General features: G+C 43.1%; 1 protein-coding gene across 1 annotated transcript in view; it reads right to left on the bottom strand.

Annotated features, from left to right (window-relative positions):
- The window catches only part of TM9SF3 (transmembrane 9 superfamily member 3), an 85,893-nt gene extending 70,198 nt beyond the window's left edge, over positions 1–15,695 (bottom strand). The window contains exons 1-2 of the mRNA XM_024218760.3: positions 15,494–15,695; positions 1,057–1,252 (exon numbers count right to left, since the gene is read on the bottom strand). Of these exons, the coding sequence (XP_024074528.1) occupies positions 1,057–1,252; positions 15,494–15,577 (280 nt within the window). The 5' untranslated portion in view covers positions 15,578–15,695. The remainder of the gene's footprint in view (positions 1–1,056; positions 1,253–15,493) is intronic.
- Between the last annotated feature and the right edge of the window lie 1,419 nt (positions 15,696–17,114).

Genomic DNA, 17,114 nt, shown 5'->3' with positions numbered 1-17,114 from the left:
CGTTTTAATCCAGCCCTCAAGCTCCTGCCAGGGAGCAGGGTCCGGGGCTTGCCCCGCTCCGGTGCTCCAGCCGTGGGTTTGCCCTGCTCTGCACATGCCATGGCTCCCGGAAGCAGCGGGATGTCCCCTCTCCAGCTCCTACGCATAGGGGCAGCCAGGAGGCTCCACACACTGCCCCCACCCCAAGTGCCGCCCCCACAGCTCCCACTGGCCGGGAACCATGGCCAATGGGAGCTGCAGGGGCAGCGCCTGCAGATGGGGCAGCGTGCCGAGCCGCCTAGCTGCGCCTCTGCATAGGAGCCAGAGAGGGGGGCATGCCGCTACTTCGAGGAGCTGCTTGAGGTAAGCGCCGCCCGGAGCCTGCACCCCAACCCCCATCCCAGCCCTGATCCTCCTCCCACCCTCCAAACCCCTTGGTCCCAGCCCGGAGCACCCTCCTGCACCACCAATTGCATTCATGGCCCGCCATACAATTTCCATACCCAGATGTGGCCCTCAGGCCAAAAAGTTTGCCCACCCCTGTTCTACACTAGGTTTTTCTAAAGAGGGCATATGGCTAAATATCTCACATGTCTGAGTTGCCCTGTTTTCAATAATACAGAAAAGCAAAGAGAAGCCCCTCTAAGATCTACCTGTGCCAACATGTGGTATTGGGCAGTCATTTTATATGTACTCTGTTCATAAATTAAGAGCCGCACTATTATATTTTGAAAACTTTTTAACCTTCAAAAATAAAAGCAAACTACTCTACTTTCATACTGAGCATTCTTTGATTTTCTTCAACCCTGTCCACATTCAACATTTGAATGGCCATAATCAGTTACCACAAAAGTTTATTAGCTGCTGCAAGGAGGTATCTTTAAGGGGTGCATGAGAGAGAAAGAAATTCAGTGTGTTTAAGAGACCATTTGTAATAAAAGCCTCTGTTTTCATACAGAGTTGTGATCAACAATGAGAAATCTACTAGTCAAGGGAACTGAAAGTGTTTCTTACCCAGGAGTTTTTAATTCAGAGATTAAATGTAGGGGATTTTTTAATACATCTTAGAATGCTTACCTTTAAATTTAATGTCCAGACCACTAAATTCCAATTCAACTCCTTGAAGTGCTTCTCCTAGTGTTTCATGATAATGACTGATGCTTTTTTTTGATCCCACGCAGAAGGGAAGAGAGAAGTATTTGTATGTCTCTTGGCGATTGTGGTAAGGTCCTACTGTATTCATCCAAAGAACGACTTCTTCTTTATCTTGGTACTAAAAGAAAGCATATTGAAACATATGAGAAGTCTATCACAGTAAAAGTAAGCACATCCATTCTTCATGTTATTTAGAGAGGCAGTGGTATATTTGGGGAGTTCAGAAAGGAGAGGTCCAAACACCATCTGCACTTTGAATTAAGACAACTAAAAGAACATCACATAAGACAAATATTTGGGGGCGGGGGGGGAGGAATCTATGCCTGCTCCTCTTAGGCATTTAAACAAATATTTGGCATAAGGGTATGAAGCATCAGTGGCCCTTTACAGGTAACATTCCCAGAAATTGAAAGCATAGAAACTTACAAAAAGCATTTATCTTTTTTATCTGCAACTGTATAAATTTGCCAAAGACTGCATACAGGATGCGTAAATTGTACCTTGGTAGAACACAAATACCCTCCATCTTAATAACTAGAAGTAGCAATAAGTGTAGCCCTCTCAACAGGGTTTTGCCCTGGACTTCTCTGTAAAAGCAATTAAAACCTCATCACTTGTAACTACCTCTGGTCAGTAAATGTAGTACCCCAGCCAGTAGCTGTCTAAAGTTTTTTCAAGTTCTATCATCATAATTCCAACACTCTTAATATATGCACTCCTCAGATAAATGTCTCCATTAATTCATAGATTCTAGGACTGGAAGGGACCTCGAGAGGTCATCGAGTCCAGTCCCCTGCCCGTATGGCAGGACCAAATACTGTCTAGACCATCCCTGATAGACATTTATCTAACCTACTCTTAAATATCTCCAGAGATGGAGATTCCACAACCTCCCTAGGCAATTTATTCCAGTATTTAACCACCCTGACAGTTAGGAACTTTTTCCTAATGTCCAACCTAGACCTCCCTTGCTGCAGTTTAAGCCCATTGCTTCTTGTTCTATCCTTAGAGCCTAAGGTGAACAAGTTTTCTCCCTCCTCCTTATGACACCCTTTTAGATACCTGAAAACTGCTATCATGTCCCCTCTCAGTCTTCTCTTTTCCAAACTAAACAAACCCAATGCTTTCAGCCTTCCTTCATAGGTCATGTTCTCAAGACTTTTAATCATTCTTGTTGCTCTTCTCTGGACCCTTTCCAATTTCTCCACATCTTTCTTGAAATGCGGTGCCCAGAACTGGACACAATACTCCAGCTGAGGCCTAACCAGAGCAGAGTAGAGCGGAAGAATGACTTCTCGTGTCTTGCTCACAACACACCTGTTAATACATCCCAGAATCATGTTTGCTTTTTTTGCAACAGCGTCACACTCTTGACTCATATTTAGCTTGTGGTCCACTATAACCTCTAGATCCCTTTCTGCCGTACTCCTTCCTAGACAGTCTCTTCCCATTCTGTATGTGTGAAACTGATTTTTTCTTCCTAAGTGGAGCACTTTGCATTTGTCTTTGTTAAACTTCATCCTGTTTAACTCAGACCATTTCTCCAATTTGTCCAGATGTTGGGATGGACTCACAAAAATAAGAACCAAAGTGTTTAAGTTATCATGTGTGATACACTTTGTAAAATGCTAACCTTGACTAGTTTTTTTTTATTGTGCTTTTAACAGTCTTTACAGGACTAAAACAGTTTACCGCTAGCCTTTCCTCCACACTTCAATATTGGTGACTATACCCTCAATTCACCAAACCACCTGGGTCCGGTTTTCAAGCCAGGAATAGGTGCATATAATTGTATTTGCACATGGCAAATCCATTTCAATCCTACTTAAGAGCTAAAATTCAGGCCCCATAAATATGCAAGAATGAAGTGTTCTCACAAGGCTGAGATGTGTATAAATGGAACAAATATTTATGTTACTTTGAGTGGAAAGGAGAATCAAATGTCAATTAGGCATAAGTGTATTTTTTATTGTGCAGTCAAAGTAACTGGTAGAAAAGAGTTAGACACTTTTCATTTCAACAAATGAACAAAAGTCCTTAAACACAATTATATGAATAGTTAACTTCCATACAGCTAGTTGGGCCTAGAAATAATTAGCTACAAACCCACATGTAGAGTGCTTGAGTCATGAGTGCTTAAAAATATGTTTTATTCTAATTTATGCATTTAAGTCACCATGTTTTGAGAAAAGATTTAATCCTTTCATTCCATCATGCCACTTTATTAACAAATCAAAGCTGCTTATAATGGAAAGCCTTGTACTCTTTTGTATTACATCTGCAGCAATGGATGATAAATATTTGGTCAGTTTCACTACTGCATGTCCAGCAATAATACTAACCAGCCATTTGTCAGTTTCACTTTACTTGGGAAAGTAGCAGAGGTACAGGAGATTTTAGGGATGGGGAAGGAGAAATGAGAGGGGAGCAAAGAAAAACCATTCAAGATGTCAGAGAAAGCCAGAAGAGGTTCCCCCCTCTCTACCACCAACTTGAAAGGTTATACTGATGCAGCATAACAATCCATCCTTGCAGAAAGCTGAGGGAAGGTGGGAAGTATAGCACTCAACAGGTGAAGTGAGCATTAGGCTCCTTACCATGTTCCTGATTCTGCTGGCAGATTGGGGGCTATATCCCCATCTTTCTCTCCTTTTGTAATGCCTGACTTGACTTTTGTACCTTCCTCCCCCTAGTGGTTTTTGAGTAAAAAGCGTTACCTATCAAGATCCAAATTTCTCTCAAGTACTGTTTCTCTCATGCAACAGTTGATGACATGCTGACTTGTAAACGGAGCTGTATTCTTTTTCAGTAGTGGATTGTGTTAATTTTCTTAAGCTTCTAAACTCTTGTCTTCCACAGAGAGTTAAGAGGAAAAAAAATTAACTCCCATTTTAATAATGTACTTATTTGCAGACAGTCTGTTACTGAATGGTGACCTCAAAATTTTTTGGGAAGCATTCCAGGTCACCTTTAAAATGAATTAAATCAATTATATACTATAAGTAAGTATTAAAACAAGACAAAGTTCTACTTTCTTGTTCAAATATAAACATGTTAATTAAAAAAAACAGACTGACAGGCCTGTGAGTGAATTCCTCCATTTATCTTCAGAACAGATTGTAGATTAATTCTGTAACTAGATGGTCAACTCTTTGGGGCAGGGACTCTGTGTTCATACGTGCTCAGCATATTGAGACCCTGATCTCAACAGGGGCTTCCAGATGCTACTGTAATACAAATATAGAAAACATACAAACATAGGTAGTGACAGGAGGCTGTTTTCCTCACACAACCCAGAATGCCATCATTTCGCTCTTGGGAGAGAGGACCCAATTAAGCATGAAAAGGAGTTCATTCAATCCCTTGCCTCTCAGCTGAGAGGGACATGGGAGTTATGGTGGTTGTGTGATGTAGTTGTAGACCATTTAGTGGGACATTGTGAAATGAGTTATCAGTTTCAGTCTTAGGCCACTGAATAAGCAAATTAAAGACAGACTCCCCCTGCCTCTCACAAAGAGGTGAGATAAAGATGGAGTATCAGATTCCACCAAGTTTCCTGGTCACTCATTACTTTATTTAAGGCAGATGTGTATTTATTGGTAATAGTATTTGCTACTAGCACTCCTTCCACCTTGCTATCAGAAAACTAGTTTTGATCAGTACCTTCATCTAGCAGGAACCAAAGATGCAAAAATAATCTCCACCAAAACACAATGAAACATACATCTCTTCCTTATCATTCAAAAAACTTCATAATTAGAAAGCCTTAATATCCTATCCCACAACATTTAATTAAGCCTTGAGTCTTCAAAGAGTAAAATGAGCAGAAGAGGACTTCAATCATTCCAGTAAGATGTTTATCACACTTCCTCGCTATACTAGCAACAAACCCTAAACACAGGAAGCACTCAAAGCTAGCCAAATCATAAACATCCCTGAAGACAGGAGCAGCTCCTGTCTAAGGCCTGGTCTACACTACGACTTTAATTCGGATTTAGCTGCGTTAATCCGAATTAACCCTTCACCCGTCCACACTACAGAGCCAGTTAATTCGAATTAAAGGGCACTTAAAATCGATTTCTGTACTCCACCTCGACGAACGGAGTAGCGCCTAAATCGATTTTGTTAATTCGAATTAGGGTTAGTGTGGCCGCACACCACCGAATTACTGTGTTTAAATTAATGGGGTAGTGTGGCCGCACACCACCGAATTAATGTGGTTAAAAACCGAATTAATGTGCTTAGTGTGGCCGCGCACAATCGAATTTATACAACCTGTTTCCCAAATTCGAATTATCTAAATTCGGATTAATCCTGTAGTGTAGACATACCCTAAGAGAAGAACTTAATTCTCTTGCATCTTGGACTGTAAACCCTCTAGGGGAAGAGATCATACCTTGCCTATAAAGCACCATTTATTTATGCACTGCCATAAACATATCAGTGTAGCAATCTTGCAAATAACAGTTGCCATTCTCCCAACAGTATGAAGTGTGACTTGCCAAGAAGCCAAGACAACTATAAGTACAAGACAAGACAACTGTTCCCTCCTTAATTAAGCAAACAACAGAAGTATTAGAGAATTTAGGAGCTTGGAAACAGATAGATTGATTTTTTGAAGTAGGAAGAACTACCACTTGTTATATAAAAAATATATAAAGCTATATACAAAAACAGTGCATCTAAAAGTGTCTTTTACTATTATTAGCTTCATCCTTGCAATACATCCCTACAATGAATTGTATGGTATGTTCAACTAAGATTGTAAGTTCCTTGGGGGATGGATAGACCTCTTGTTTTGCTTGTGAATAATTGTATTGGAATTTCTTCCAACTGTGGAAGTTACTAGTGACCCCCCTTAACAGCTAGCAGCCTTTATGTCAACCAGTGGCCATTAGGGGGAAGCAGATACCGCACTACACAGTAGCCTGAACTTTTGAACTGTCTTCTCTCCTCTGCCTTAAGGCAGAGGGAACTAGCCCCAAGCCGGTTTTCACTGACCAGATAGCAGAAGCACGGGTCTGGCAACCACCAATCAAGTGTTAACACGGCAAGGGTCTTTGTCTGAATGTGTATAAAGGATCTGTGAAATTTGTGTAAGACAGAGTTTTTGTACCAAGGTGCAAAGCTCTCCTTTCTTCTGCAGAATAAAGCAACTCTTCCTTATCCCTGTCTGGCTGTTATTGGCTCTCAGCTAGGTGGACCCAACATTTCGGTGACAGTTTCTGGCGACCCCAGATGGGACTCTCCTAGCTCGGACATTGAACTCCGGACAGCTGCGGTGAACTGGGAACGGCGCCAACGGGGTGTTTCGCCCCTTTTCTCTGCTTCACCGCGGCCCCTGGGGTTCGTGTTCCGATAAGGTGAGTCCTAATAGGATAAGGAGACACCATCTGGTTCTGGTCTGGTTCTGTTCTGGTTAACCGGTTAATGAATTTGTTTTATACATTTGGGCGTTAGGTGTGTGGACGGAACTGAGCCTCTCATTCGTAATTCCTCAGAGTGGAAGCCATCGCATGCGATGAAGCTCTGAGGTCGAATTGGGATCCTTCTGTCCCGTCCACTGTAGAGGTCAGTATTAGTAGAAATTCCTGTAATAGGATCCTATTGGGCCATAATTCCCTCTGTTCTCTGTGTAATTCTCTGTTAGAGTGTCAGCAGGCAGATGGGTGGGTCTCTGGTAAAACCCTCTAAGGATAGCCCTTTGGATTATATGTTGATTAAATGGCCTTTACCCGGTGTTCAAAAAAGAAATAGTTACACCTTGTGTAGAAATTGATGTGGCTAGTGTTGTGGAAATTGAATTGTGGAGAGGATGTGCATTTTCCCCAGAACATGTGCAGTGTATATTGTAGTAGAGGTAAAAGAAATGCAAACCTACCAATATAGGTTGTGTTGTCTTTTTCAGATCACTGTGTGTTTGAAAGCAGAAGTAAAAGGCAATCAAAAGTCTGGGAAAGTTAATTGTGTTCCTTTTTAAGTAAGAATCTTTAAGCTGTGGATAGCTTTGGATCTGGAAGCAAGCCAGAAAGCATCTGTATTAATGCAATTTTCTAACTAATAAGGTAGAAGCCACTGAAACCTGGGCTGCCTATGAAACAAATACAAGGAAATATGGGGTAATTCCTCTGTTATGAGAATCCAACATGACATCCATTTGCCCTTCCCACCTACGTACCAGGCTACAAACCTAAGTAATAAGTGGCAGGCAACTCCCTCAGTTTGGAGAAATGATTTCAGGCACTAGATAAGTCATTCAGACACATCATACAGGTCTGTGAAACTGAGTTTTAAATCAATGTCGTAAATATACAGAAGTCATTAAGCCTACATCTTCTCACAAACCTTTCTAATTAGCCTCACACTCTGAGCAGATGAGACAAAACAGAGTCCTAAATGAGAGAATCTATAGGACAAGTGCTCACTTACTCAGTTCTATCCTCCATGATCTTAGAAAGCAAGACAGCAAATCAAAGTCCCTTTTACTTCTGCTAGGGTATCGAAAGCAGCATTGAATTGAATAAAGCATGCCACAGGGGAGCCAGATGGTCTTTTCTTAAAATCACTTGTACTGTAAGATTATGTAACGGGATGTGATAGTTTCCCTCTCCTGCTATTCAAACAGAAATTTCCTCTCTAGCTACAGAAGATTCAATGACAGATGGATTTAGAAATTTGGAGAAGAAAAAAAATGAAGACTCCATCAGGAGCTCCCTATGAGGACAAACAGAATAGTCAGTGAAAAGTTAGCAGTGATCAGGTAAAATGTGTGAGAACAACAGTATGAAATGTCTAACTCAACTATAAGATAAGCCAACAAAACTAGGAGAAAGTAAGAGCAGATAAACAGACATTTATCTAAAAAGAGCGTCTGGTTCTCACAGCACATAAGATGGTAAGGGTTTTGATACACTACCTGATCTGTCTTGTTTAAATATATGAAATAAACATTTTTACAAAGGAATAAATTTCTGCCTCAGCTAGAAATTAATTCTAATGAGTCTTGTGGGTGACAAGTAATAATGCAGTAATTGTGCAAAGTGGTGAAACAAGTCAGTGGTCAGTCATGATTATCAGAGCAGGGGACATGAGGTGATAACTTTACTTAAATTTAGAATCTGTAGTTACAGTAACTCCTTGCTTAACGTTGCAGTTATGTTCCTGAAAAATGCTACTTTAAGCGAAACTATGTTTAGCTAATCCAGTTTCCCCATAAGAATTAATGTAAATGGGGGGGGGGGGTTAGGTTCCAGGGAAATTTTTTTTGCCAGACAAAAGACTATACATACATACATATATACACATATACATATACATATATATATATACACACACACACAGTATAAGTTTTAAACAATTTAATACTGTACACAGCAATGATGATTGTGAAGCTTGGTTGAGTGGTGAAGTCAGAGGGTGGGATATTTCCCAGGGAATGCCTTACTGCTAAATGATGAACTCAGCTGAGCTCTCACAGGTTAACACATTGTTGTTAATGTAGCCTCACACTCTACAAGGCAGCACAAATGGAGGGAGGAGAGACAGCATGGCAGAGAGAGACAGAGACATACACAGTGTGTGTGAGAGAGTCGCGCATTGCGCCTTTAAGTATGCTGACCCCACTCTAAGTACACTGCCTTTTTAAGTAGATCAGCAAGTTGAGACAGCAGCTGCTGCCAGCAAGCTCCCTCCGTCCTGAGCCCTGTTGTGTTGTTGTCCGCCCCCACCCCCCCGCTCTATGGAAATGGGGTAAAGTAGCGGGGGGGGCAGGAGCAGGGGGGAGGGGGACACCCTGACATTAGCACCCCTTTTCTCTCCCCCGCCTCCTTTGCACAGCAAGCAGGAGGCTCCCGGGAGCAGCTCCAAGGCAGAAGACAGGAGCAGCACACGGCAGTGGGGGGAGGGACAGCTGAACTGCCGGCAATTGATAGTCTGCTGGGCGCCTGCCCCATAGGGAACTTCGGGGAGCAGGGAGCTACTGGGAGGCTGCCGGTCCACCCCACCACTAGCTCCAATGGGTTGCTCTTTCTGCAAGCAGTGGACAAAGCACTGCCAAACAACGTTATAAGGGAATACTGCGCAACTTTAAACGAGCATGTTCCCTAATTGATCAGCAACGTAACAACGAAAGAATGTTAACCGGGACGACTTTAAGTGAGGAGTTACTGTACTTCATTACCAAGATGCAGTTCCTGTTTATAATAAAAACATAAGCAAATTTACTGGTCTATTTAAATGCAATTTTATATTTGTTTTGCTATGAAAACAAGCTTTAGCCAAGCTTCCAGGGCTCCTTCAAACCAACAAGAATTACTTATCTTGCAGCCACAAAGGACAACGCTATTCTAGAAATGCCTACATCATAATCTTTATCCCCTTTCTACCCCACCTTGCACAAAAAAAAAAAGTGTCCCTTAAAAAGGCCAGGAAGACAGCCTTACAGCTACAAGATGATAGCCACCTGTGTCCTAAAAAGAATATAACAGTAGACAGATCTGTTAAGTAGGTGCTGTTAAATGTAGCATGAAGGCAGCACACACACACACACAAAAAAAAGCCAACAAATAAGAAGTGTTGCATCTTCAGGACTGGCATAATTGGCAATTTCATGTTTTGTTGCTTCATAGTAGATGATACAGTGTATATGGTCCAAGGATCCTACTAAGATAAGAAATATGATGCGACTATTTCTAAAACTAGAATCAGCAAAGACTGAACAAGAAACATCTTGATGGTTCCACAATCCAAAGTCCACTACTTCAGTTTAGAATATTATAGAAGGTTGCATAAATGTACAATTTTAAATACCTATCACCAAACTCTTAAGATGTAAACATATCAATTTACACTAAGTTTAATTAGGTGTCACAAATTTGGTTTCACAGCATTTTCTGTACCAAGTTTGATATCAGTTCAGTAATTCTGGTAACTATGTTGAGAACGTAATGATCTATTTTGACTGCCTAAACATGTAGTAACAGCCCAGAGAAGTATCACCATAAACACAAGCTTCCCCCTTATGCCTGTGCCATCTCTGACAAACTAAAGCTTTAAAAACTTTTTTCATAATTGACACAATATTAGTAAAATATAACCATGCTCTACCTAGCATGACTATCATGGGTAGTGGTATCTATATGGCCACTTTTTAGCAGTTCTAACACTTTTACTGGGTAGCCCTCCAGCAAGGCTGTACTGACTAGAGCTAGGACCACATTGCAACATCCACACTAACAATAAGACATTACCGAGATACTACTGATTATGGCACACCACCAATCTAGTTTACAGCTGTATTTGTAGTATGGACTGGTGATCAGAAGTATTTCCATTAGTTGGCAACAATGCTTCAAGTGGCACTTTCAAGCCGGATGCAACAAACAACATAAAATAAATGCATAAAGTTGAAAATACTCTAAAAAGAAACACAGCACCAGCCAGACCATTCTTAGGCACATGGTATGTATGTTGCAAACCCATTTCTTTCCACAGAGCTCATTTCAAGTGGGACAAAGCTTTAGGATCCTTCATAAGAGTGGAAAATTAGCATGGTAACCCTGCTAAGGTTAGCCTGCAGGCTATTTAATCTATATGTTTCTGAAGTCCACACAACTGACTAAAAGGGTGCAGGAGAAAGGTGTCTAGTATTTTTTTTACCTGAAAACATCTGTCTGATAGGTGTCAGTGCCACAGAGAGTTAGTGTTGGGCTACTGAAGTTTATCTGATAATAATTCAATAGGATAACAAGTATTTTAACCCAAGAAACAATCAAGATACTTCAAACGCATGCATCCCTGGACATGCTACATAAAATCACAGGACTGGAGAGGACCTCGCAAGGTCACCTAGTCCAGTCCCCTGCGCCCATGGCAGGACTAAGTATTATCTAGACAGTGGTTCTCAAACTTGGGCCGCCGCTTGTTCAGGGAAAGCCCCTGGTAGGCTGGGCCGATTTGTTTACCTGCCGCGTCCGCAGGTTCGGCCGATCGCGGCTCCCATTGGCTGTGGTTCGCCGCTCCAGGCCAATGGGGGCTGCAGGAAGGGCGGCCAGCGCGTCCCTCAGCCAGCGCCGCTTCCCGCAGCCCCCATTGGCCTGGAGCAGCAAACCGTGGCCAGTGGGAGCCACGATCGGCCGAACCTGCGGACGCAGCAGGTAAACAAACCGGCCCGACCCGCCAGGGGCTTTCCCTGAACAAGCGGCGGCCCTAGTTTGAGAACCACTGATCTAGACCATCCCTGATGGGTGTTTGTCTGACCTGCACTTAAAATCTCCAATGGTGGAGATTCCAGAACTTCCCTAGGCAATTTCTTGCAGTGCTTAACCACCTTGACAGTTAGGAAGTTTTTCCTAATGTCCAACCTAAACCAACTTGCTGCTATTTAAGCCCATTGCTTCTTGTCCTATTCTCAGAGGTTAAGGAGAACAATTTTTCTCCCTCCTCCTTGTAACAACCTTTTATGTACTTGAAAACTGTCATGCCGTCTCTCAGTCTTCTCTTTTCCAAACTAAACAAACACAACTTTTCCCAATCTTCCCTCACAGGTCATGTTTTCTAGACCTTTAATCATTTTTGTTGCTCTTCTCTGGACTTTCTCCTGTTTGTCCACATCTTTCCTGAAATGTGGCTCCCAGAACTGGACACAATACTCCAGATTGAGGCCTAATTAGCGCAGAGTAGAGAGGAAGAATTACTTCTTGTGTCTTGCTTACAACACTCCTGCTAATACATCCCAGAGTGATGTTGGGGAAAAAAGCAAACATTGTTACACTGTTCACTCATATTTAGCTTGTGATCTACTATGACTCCCAGTTCCCTTTCTGCAGTACTCCTTCCTTGGCAGTAATTTCCCATTTTGTATGTGCAACTGATTGTTCTTCCTAAGTGGAGTACTTTGCATTTGTCCTTATTGAATTTCATCCTATTTACTTCAGACCATTTCTCCAGTTTGTCCAGATCATTTTGAATTGTATCCTATCCTCCAACTCCTCCCTTGCTACCCCTCCCAGCTTGGTATCGCCCAGAAACTTTATAAGTGTACTCTCTATGTCACTGATGAAAATATTTAACAGAACCGGACCCAGAACTGATCCCTGTGGGACCCCACTTAATATGTCCTTCCAGCTTGACTGTTAACTACAGATAACTACTCTCTGGGAACAGTTTTCCAACCAGTTATGCACCCACCTGATAGTAGCTCCATCTAGGTTGTATTTCCCTAGTTCATGTTTAGATACTTCATTGTGTTGCTTTTTTACTCCCATGTTGAGAGTGAAACTTACCAGAATACTGTTCTCTGAAGCAACAGCACACAATATTTCAGAAAAAAGAATTAACATTTCTTTTTACTGCCAGGGCAAAGAAGCAAAAGCAGCACAGGGAACAGCAATAAAAGAAGACACACATAAAATCCAAAAGAGAATTCATCAAATAAAATGATTGGCAAACCTAAATTACTAATTCTTTCAGTGCCTCATGGACATACAATATATATCAAGCATTGTTTCTAAAGCCCAACTTCCACAGCTCATGTTCATGACACATTAAACCTGGGATTTCAACTTAAAGTTTGTATTTTGGGTGGGGCAAATTTATGTCCAGTAGCACACTCTCTTTAACCCCCTCTGAATTCTAGGCCCGGTCAACTCTAGCTAGTATGTAGTATGAACAAGGCCCCAGGCTTACCCTTTCATTTCCCAGAAGTGAGAAGATTGCTCAGCGTCCTGAGCCCTGCTCTATAATTTCACCTGCTTTGAAAAGGGATCTGCAAACATTTTCAGGAGAGGCAGTTATATATTCATTCTAGCCTGCTTTAAGTCAAGTTTTATTGGCCCCTTGTAGACATAATGAGCCACAGTTAACTCAAGTACCAAAAACATTGTGCTCACATAGACTATAATATTTACCATGGTAGGTAAAACTTCAGACTCAGGGGATTCAAATCTGTTACAAGAGTGGAAATCCTGTATTTACTACCATTCCTACACTTCTGGGGACATGAACTGTTAAGAAAGTTTGCTTACTTCAGTTGCTGGAGAATGTATTCTGTAAGGGGGGGGAGGGGAGATGAGAACAATTCTTGGTCATCTACAACAGTATATTCTTTTTATGTATCAATTTTGAAAGCACATTTAAGCTAAATTATAACTCTTCAAATCAAGGAAAAGAATTATAAATTTAAGTTTTATTTATAAATTTCACACACATCATCAGGCTAATTTTCATTTTAGTAGTTAGATTTTTCTAAAATTTTTACAATTTAGTTATATTTCATCACTTAGGCTGCTTTTTTAGACTTTGCACTTCATTCAGTCTGGACAACTAAAATACAGCACTCAGTTTCACTTACTGGTTCTCCCACATTAACACAATGCTAGTAAATACTCAGAGTGTTCCTCAATAATGGAAGAATCTGACAATGAATCTATATGAGGACTTTTTGGACAGTTCATCTAGTATCTCTGCAATTCCATCAGTACTAGCAACAGTGACAATGCAGACTATACAGCATTTTACCATGCCATCTAAGCTTGATTCAAGTAGGATCCGAGGATACTGTAAAAACATCTATGAAATGTCTACACTAGCATTTTTACAGGTGCTAGCACCAGTGGTAGACAAGCAGTACAAGAGGTCTTAGTGTGTGCAAAGAGCAGATGTATAAGTTAAGACTCTGTAAAGGAACACATAAGTTAGTGAACAGATGTACAATTAAATACTGAATTATTTTTCAGCAACTTCATAAGAACACAAGACCTTTTTAAGCTATATTTGACTTTAAACCATAAAGATTTTAATCTCTGAACTACGTCCCAATTTCTCTTCACTTACTAATTTCAATCTTCACTAATACATTTAGATAATTAAATCTTGAAATTGACCACTTCAGGGCTGTACTTGGCCAAAAAGGGGACAATAGCAAAGTTATTTCTAAATGATGTGTTATATGGCAGATTCTGAATTTATGAAAGTTGTACCTATTATAAATCATAGAATTGTAGGACTGGAAGAGACCTCGAGAGGTCATCTAGTCCAGTCACCTTCACTCAAAGAAGGACTAAGTATTATCTAGATCATCCCTGACAAGTGTTTGGAGATTTTTAAGAGCAGGTTAGGCAATGATGGAGATTCCACTACCTCCCTAGGCAACTTATTCCAGTGGTTAACTACCCTGACAATTTGGCAGTTTTTCCTAATGTCCAACCTAAACTGCCCATGCTGCAATTTAAGCCCACTGTACTTCTTGTCCTGTCCTCAGAGGTTAAGGACAACAATTTTTCTCCCTCCTCCTTATAACAACCTTGTATGTATTTGAAAACTTATGTCCTCTCTCAGTCTTCTCTTCCCCAAACTAAACAAACCCAATTTTTTCAATCTTCCCTGATAGGTCATGTTTTCTAGACATTTAGTCATTTTCATTGCTCTTCTATCACAGAGAAGTTGTCAAAGCCACAGAATCAGAGCCAGTGTGTACCTGTATGGGGAGCAGTACCAAAGGACCAGGAATGTGCACATGTGGAAGAAAAAGTGCAAGGAGTCAGGGAAACTGAGGAGCACAGATACTTAACCAGAGGCTAGGTCTTCTTCCAATCTATTTAGTCCCACTTAGCCCACACCTGTCCCACCCCAGAGGAGGATTCTGCAGTACAGAGTATGGCCAGCCACTGTGCACGGAGTATGGCCATCCACTGTGATTGGATTAGGTAGTGACTGACATGAGACTAGTGGTCATTCAGGCAGCATAGTCCCCATCAGACAGCAGGGTCACCACACAGCCCACAACCTGAAGCAGCATTTTGGGGAGGAGGGGTCTGGAGAATACTTGTGACCAAGTATCATTCAGAGGAAGGAGTATTGACCTCTTCAGCAATCCCGCAAAGCCCCAAACCCTACTGATGGAACAGACCCTCCTTGCTGCAACCATACCCCTACTACGGACCAGATATTACAGTTCCACTCCGCCACAAAGGAACAGTATTCAGAGCCCCTCCTCTATAAACACACACACTCCACAGGGAACAGGTGTACAGGCCCTCCCACCCACACTTCCGGGTGTGCAGGGCCCGATCTACACACACACACACACTCTCCCTCCCCCACAGGTATTCACAATCTCCCCCTCCATAAACACACACACGGGACAGGTGTACACGGCCCCCCGCCCCTCCACACATACATACCGGGGTTGGGTGTATGCCCCCCCACACACACACTTCCACACAAGGTGGCGGGACTGAGGGCCCCGCCTCCATAAACACACACACACTCCCCCCCGAGGACGGCTGTACCACCCCGTGCTGCACCCGCCGCGCCTGGCACCAGGGGCGCGGCTGGCGGGCAGGCCCAGCCGGCTCCTCACCGTGTGCTCGTGCTCGTCGGCCCGGGCCCGCAACAGCAGCAGCGCCGCGGACGCCGCGCACAGCAGCAGCCTGGGCAGCTCCATCCTCCCCGCCGGCCTCCTCCGCGTCACCAGCGCAAGCACCAGGCTACCCGCGAGCCGCCCTCGCTCTGCCCGGCCCGGACCCGGACCCGGACCCGACCCAGCCGCTGCCGACGAGACGCTGTTTCCGCTGCCCCGGCCACGTCATCCGGCCGCACACCGGAAGCGCTGCGCCTACGGTGGCGAACGGGAGCCAAACGTCAGCACGCGCGGCACCAGCGGCCTCCGCGGAACGCCCCCCGCGTGAGCCGCCTCCTCGCGGCACCCGAGGCAGCGCGCTGTGGGCACGGAGGGAGGGGCTGCCTCCAGCCCGATCACGTGGGTGGAGCCATTGGGGGAGGGGCTGCCCCAGCCTGTGCATGAGGGGGAGCCATTGGGACTGACAGGGGGAGGTTGGCAGTGCCTCAGGTTACCCTATAAACACAACAGGAGCAGCCGCTTTGACCATGCCTGGGCAGCATCTGGCCGTCCAGGCCCAAACACTGGGATGGGGCTGCAGGTATAGGATATGGCCCTTGCAATGGGGAGCAGGCCGGCCAGCCATGGTGGCCCCACAGTTATGGGAGTGGGGTCCTTGGAGTAGTGTCCATCCCGACTCCCAGCCTGAGCAGTTCCTTGGGGATGGGTAAGCCTACCAGCCACACTCTGGCTCTCACTAGTCTTGGTTACTACTGCAGGGTGACCCCAATACACTCCCAGGCCCAGATTTCCCCCCCCCCCAAAATTACTTCCTGTGCATTGGGTCACAGCTGGCAATTTCATCAAATGTCCCCTTGTTCTTGTGTTGAGAGAAAGGAAGAACACCATTGTTTATACTTTTATCAGATCCCCTCTTATTCACCTCCTTTCTAAGGTAATCAGTCAATCTCTTCAGTCTCCCCTCGTGAGTGTTTTCCATGCCCCTAGTTATTCCCATTACCTTTCTCTGCACCCTCTCAAATTCTACATGATCATTTATGAGCTGGGGTGACCAGGACTGCACACATAGAGTTGAAGGTATACTATTGCATTATATTATGACCTTTTCTGTAATATTTGCTATCTCATTCTTGTTGAATCTTAACATCTGGTGTGATTTTTTTTTTGACTGCAGCTGCACACTAAGCCAAAATCTTTGTTGAGCTGTCAATAATGACAACACAATCACTTCATGTGATCAGATATGCGTAAACTATTTTCCCTCTATGGTGCATAACTTTGCATTTATCAATTCTGAATTTCATCAGCCACCATGTTGCCCATGCATGTAGGTTGGTTAAGTCCCTCTGAAATTCTTCAGTCTTCTGTGGGCTTTCCTACCAGAAATTTGGTTTTTTATAAGCTTTTGAAGCTTATTAAAAACGATGGGAAAAGTCACAAAGAACTTTAGTGACTAGCGGGAATTAAGGTAGAAAGTGTGTGGGCTAAGACAGTCCAGCTAAACAAAGTGCACTTTATAAACATAATTCTACACTTTGATAAACCCCAAAACATTACGTCAACTGTTCATTTCCTGCAAATCTATATCTAAGCCAAGTCCTAAGGCAAATCTAAATGTGGA

This window comes from Terrapene carolina, unplaced genomic scaffold (assembly GCF_002925995.2).
Source record: "Terrapene carolina triunguis isolate 2854851 unplaced genomic scaffold, T_m_triunguis-2.0 Scaffold310, whole genome shotgun sequence".
Taxonomy (NCBI): domain Eukaryota; kingdom Metazoa; phylum Chordata; order Testudines; family Emydidae; genus Terrapene; species Terrapene triunguis.
The sequence above is the reverse complement of the archived record's forward strand: the minus strand, read 5'-3'. Positions and strand labels throughout refer to the sequence as shown.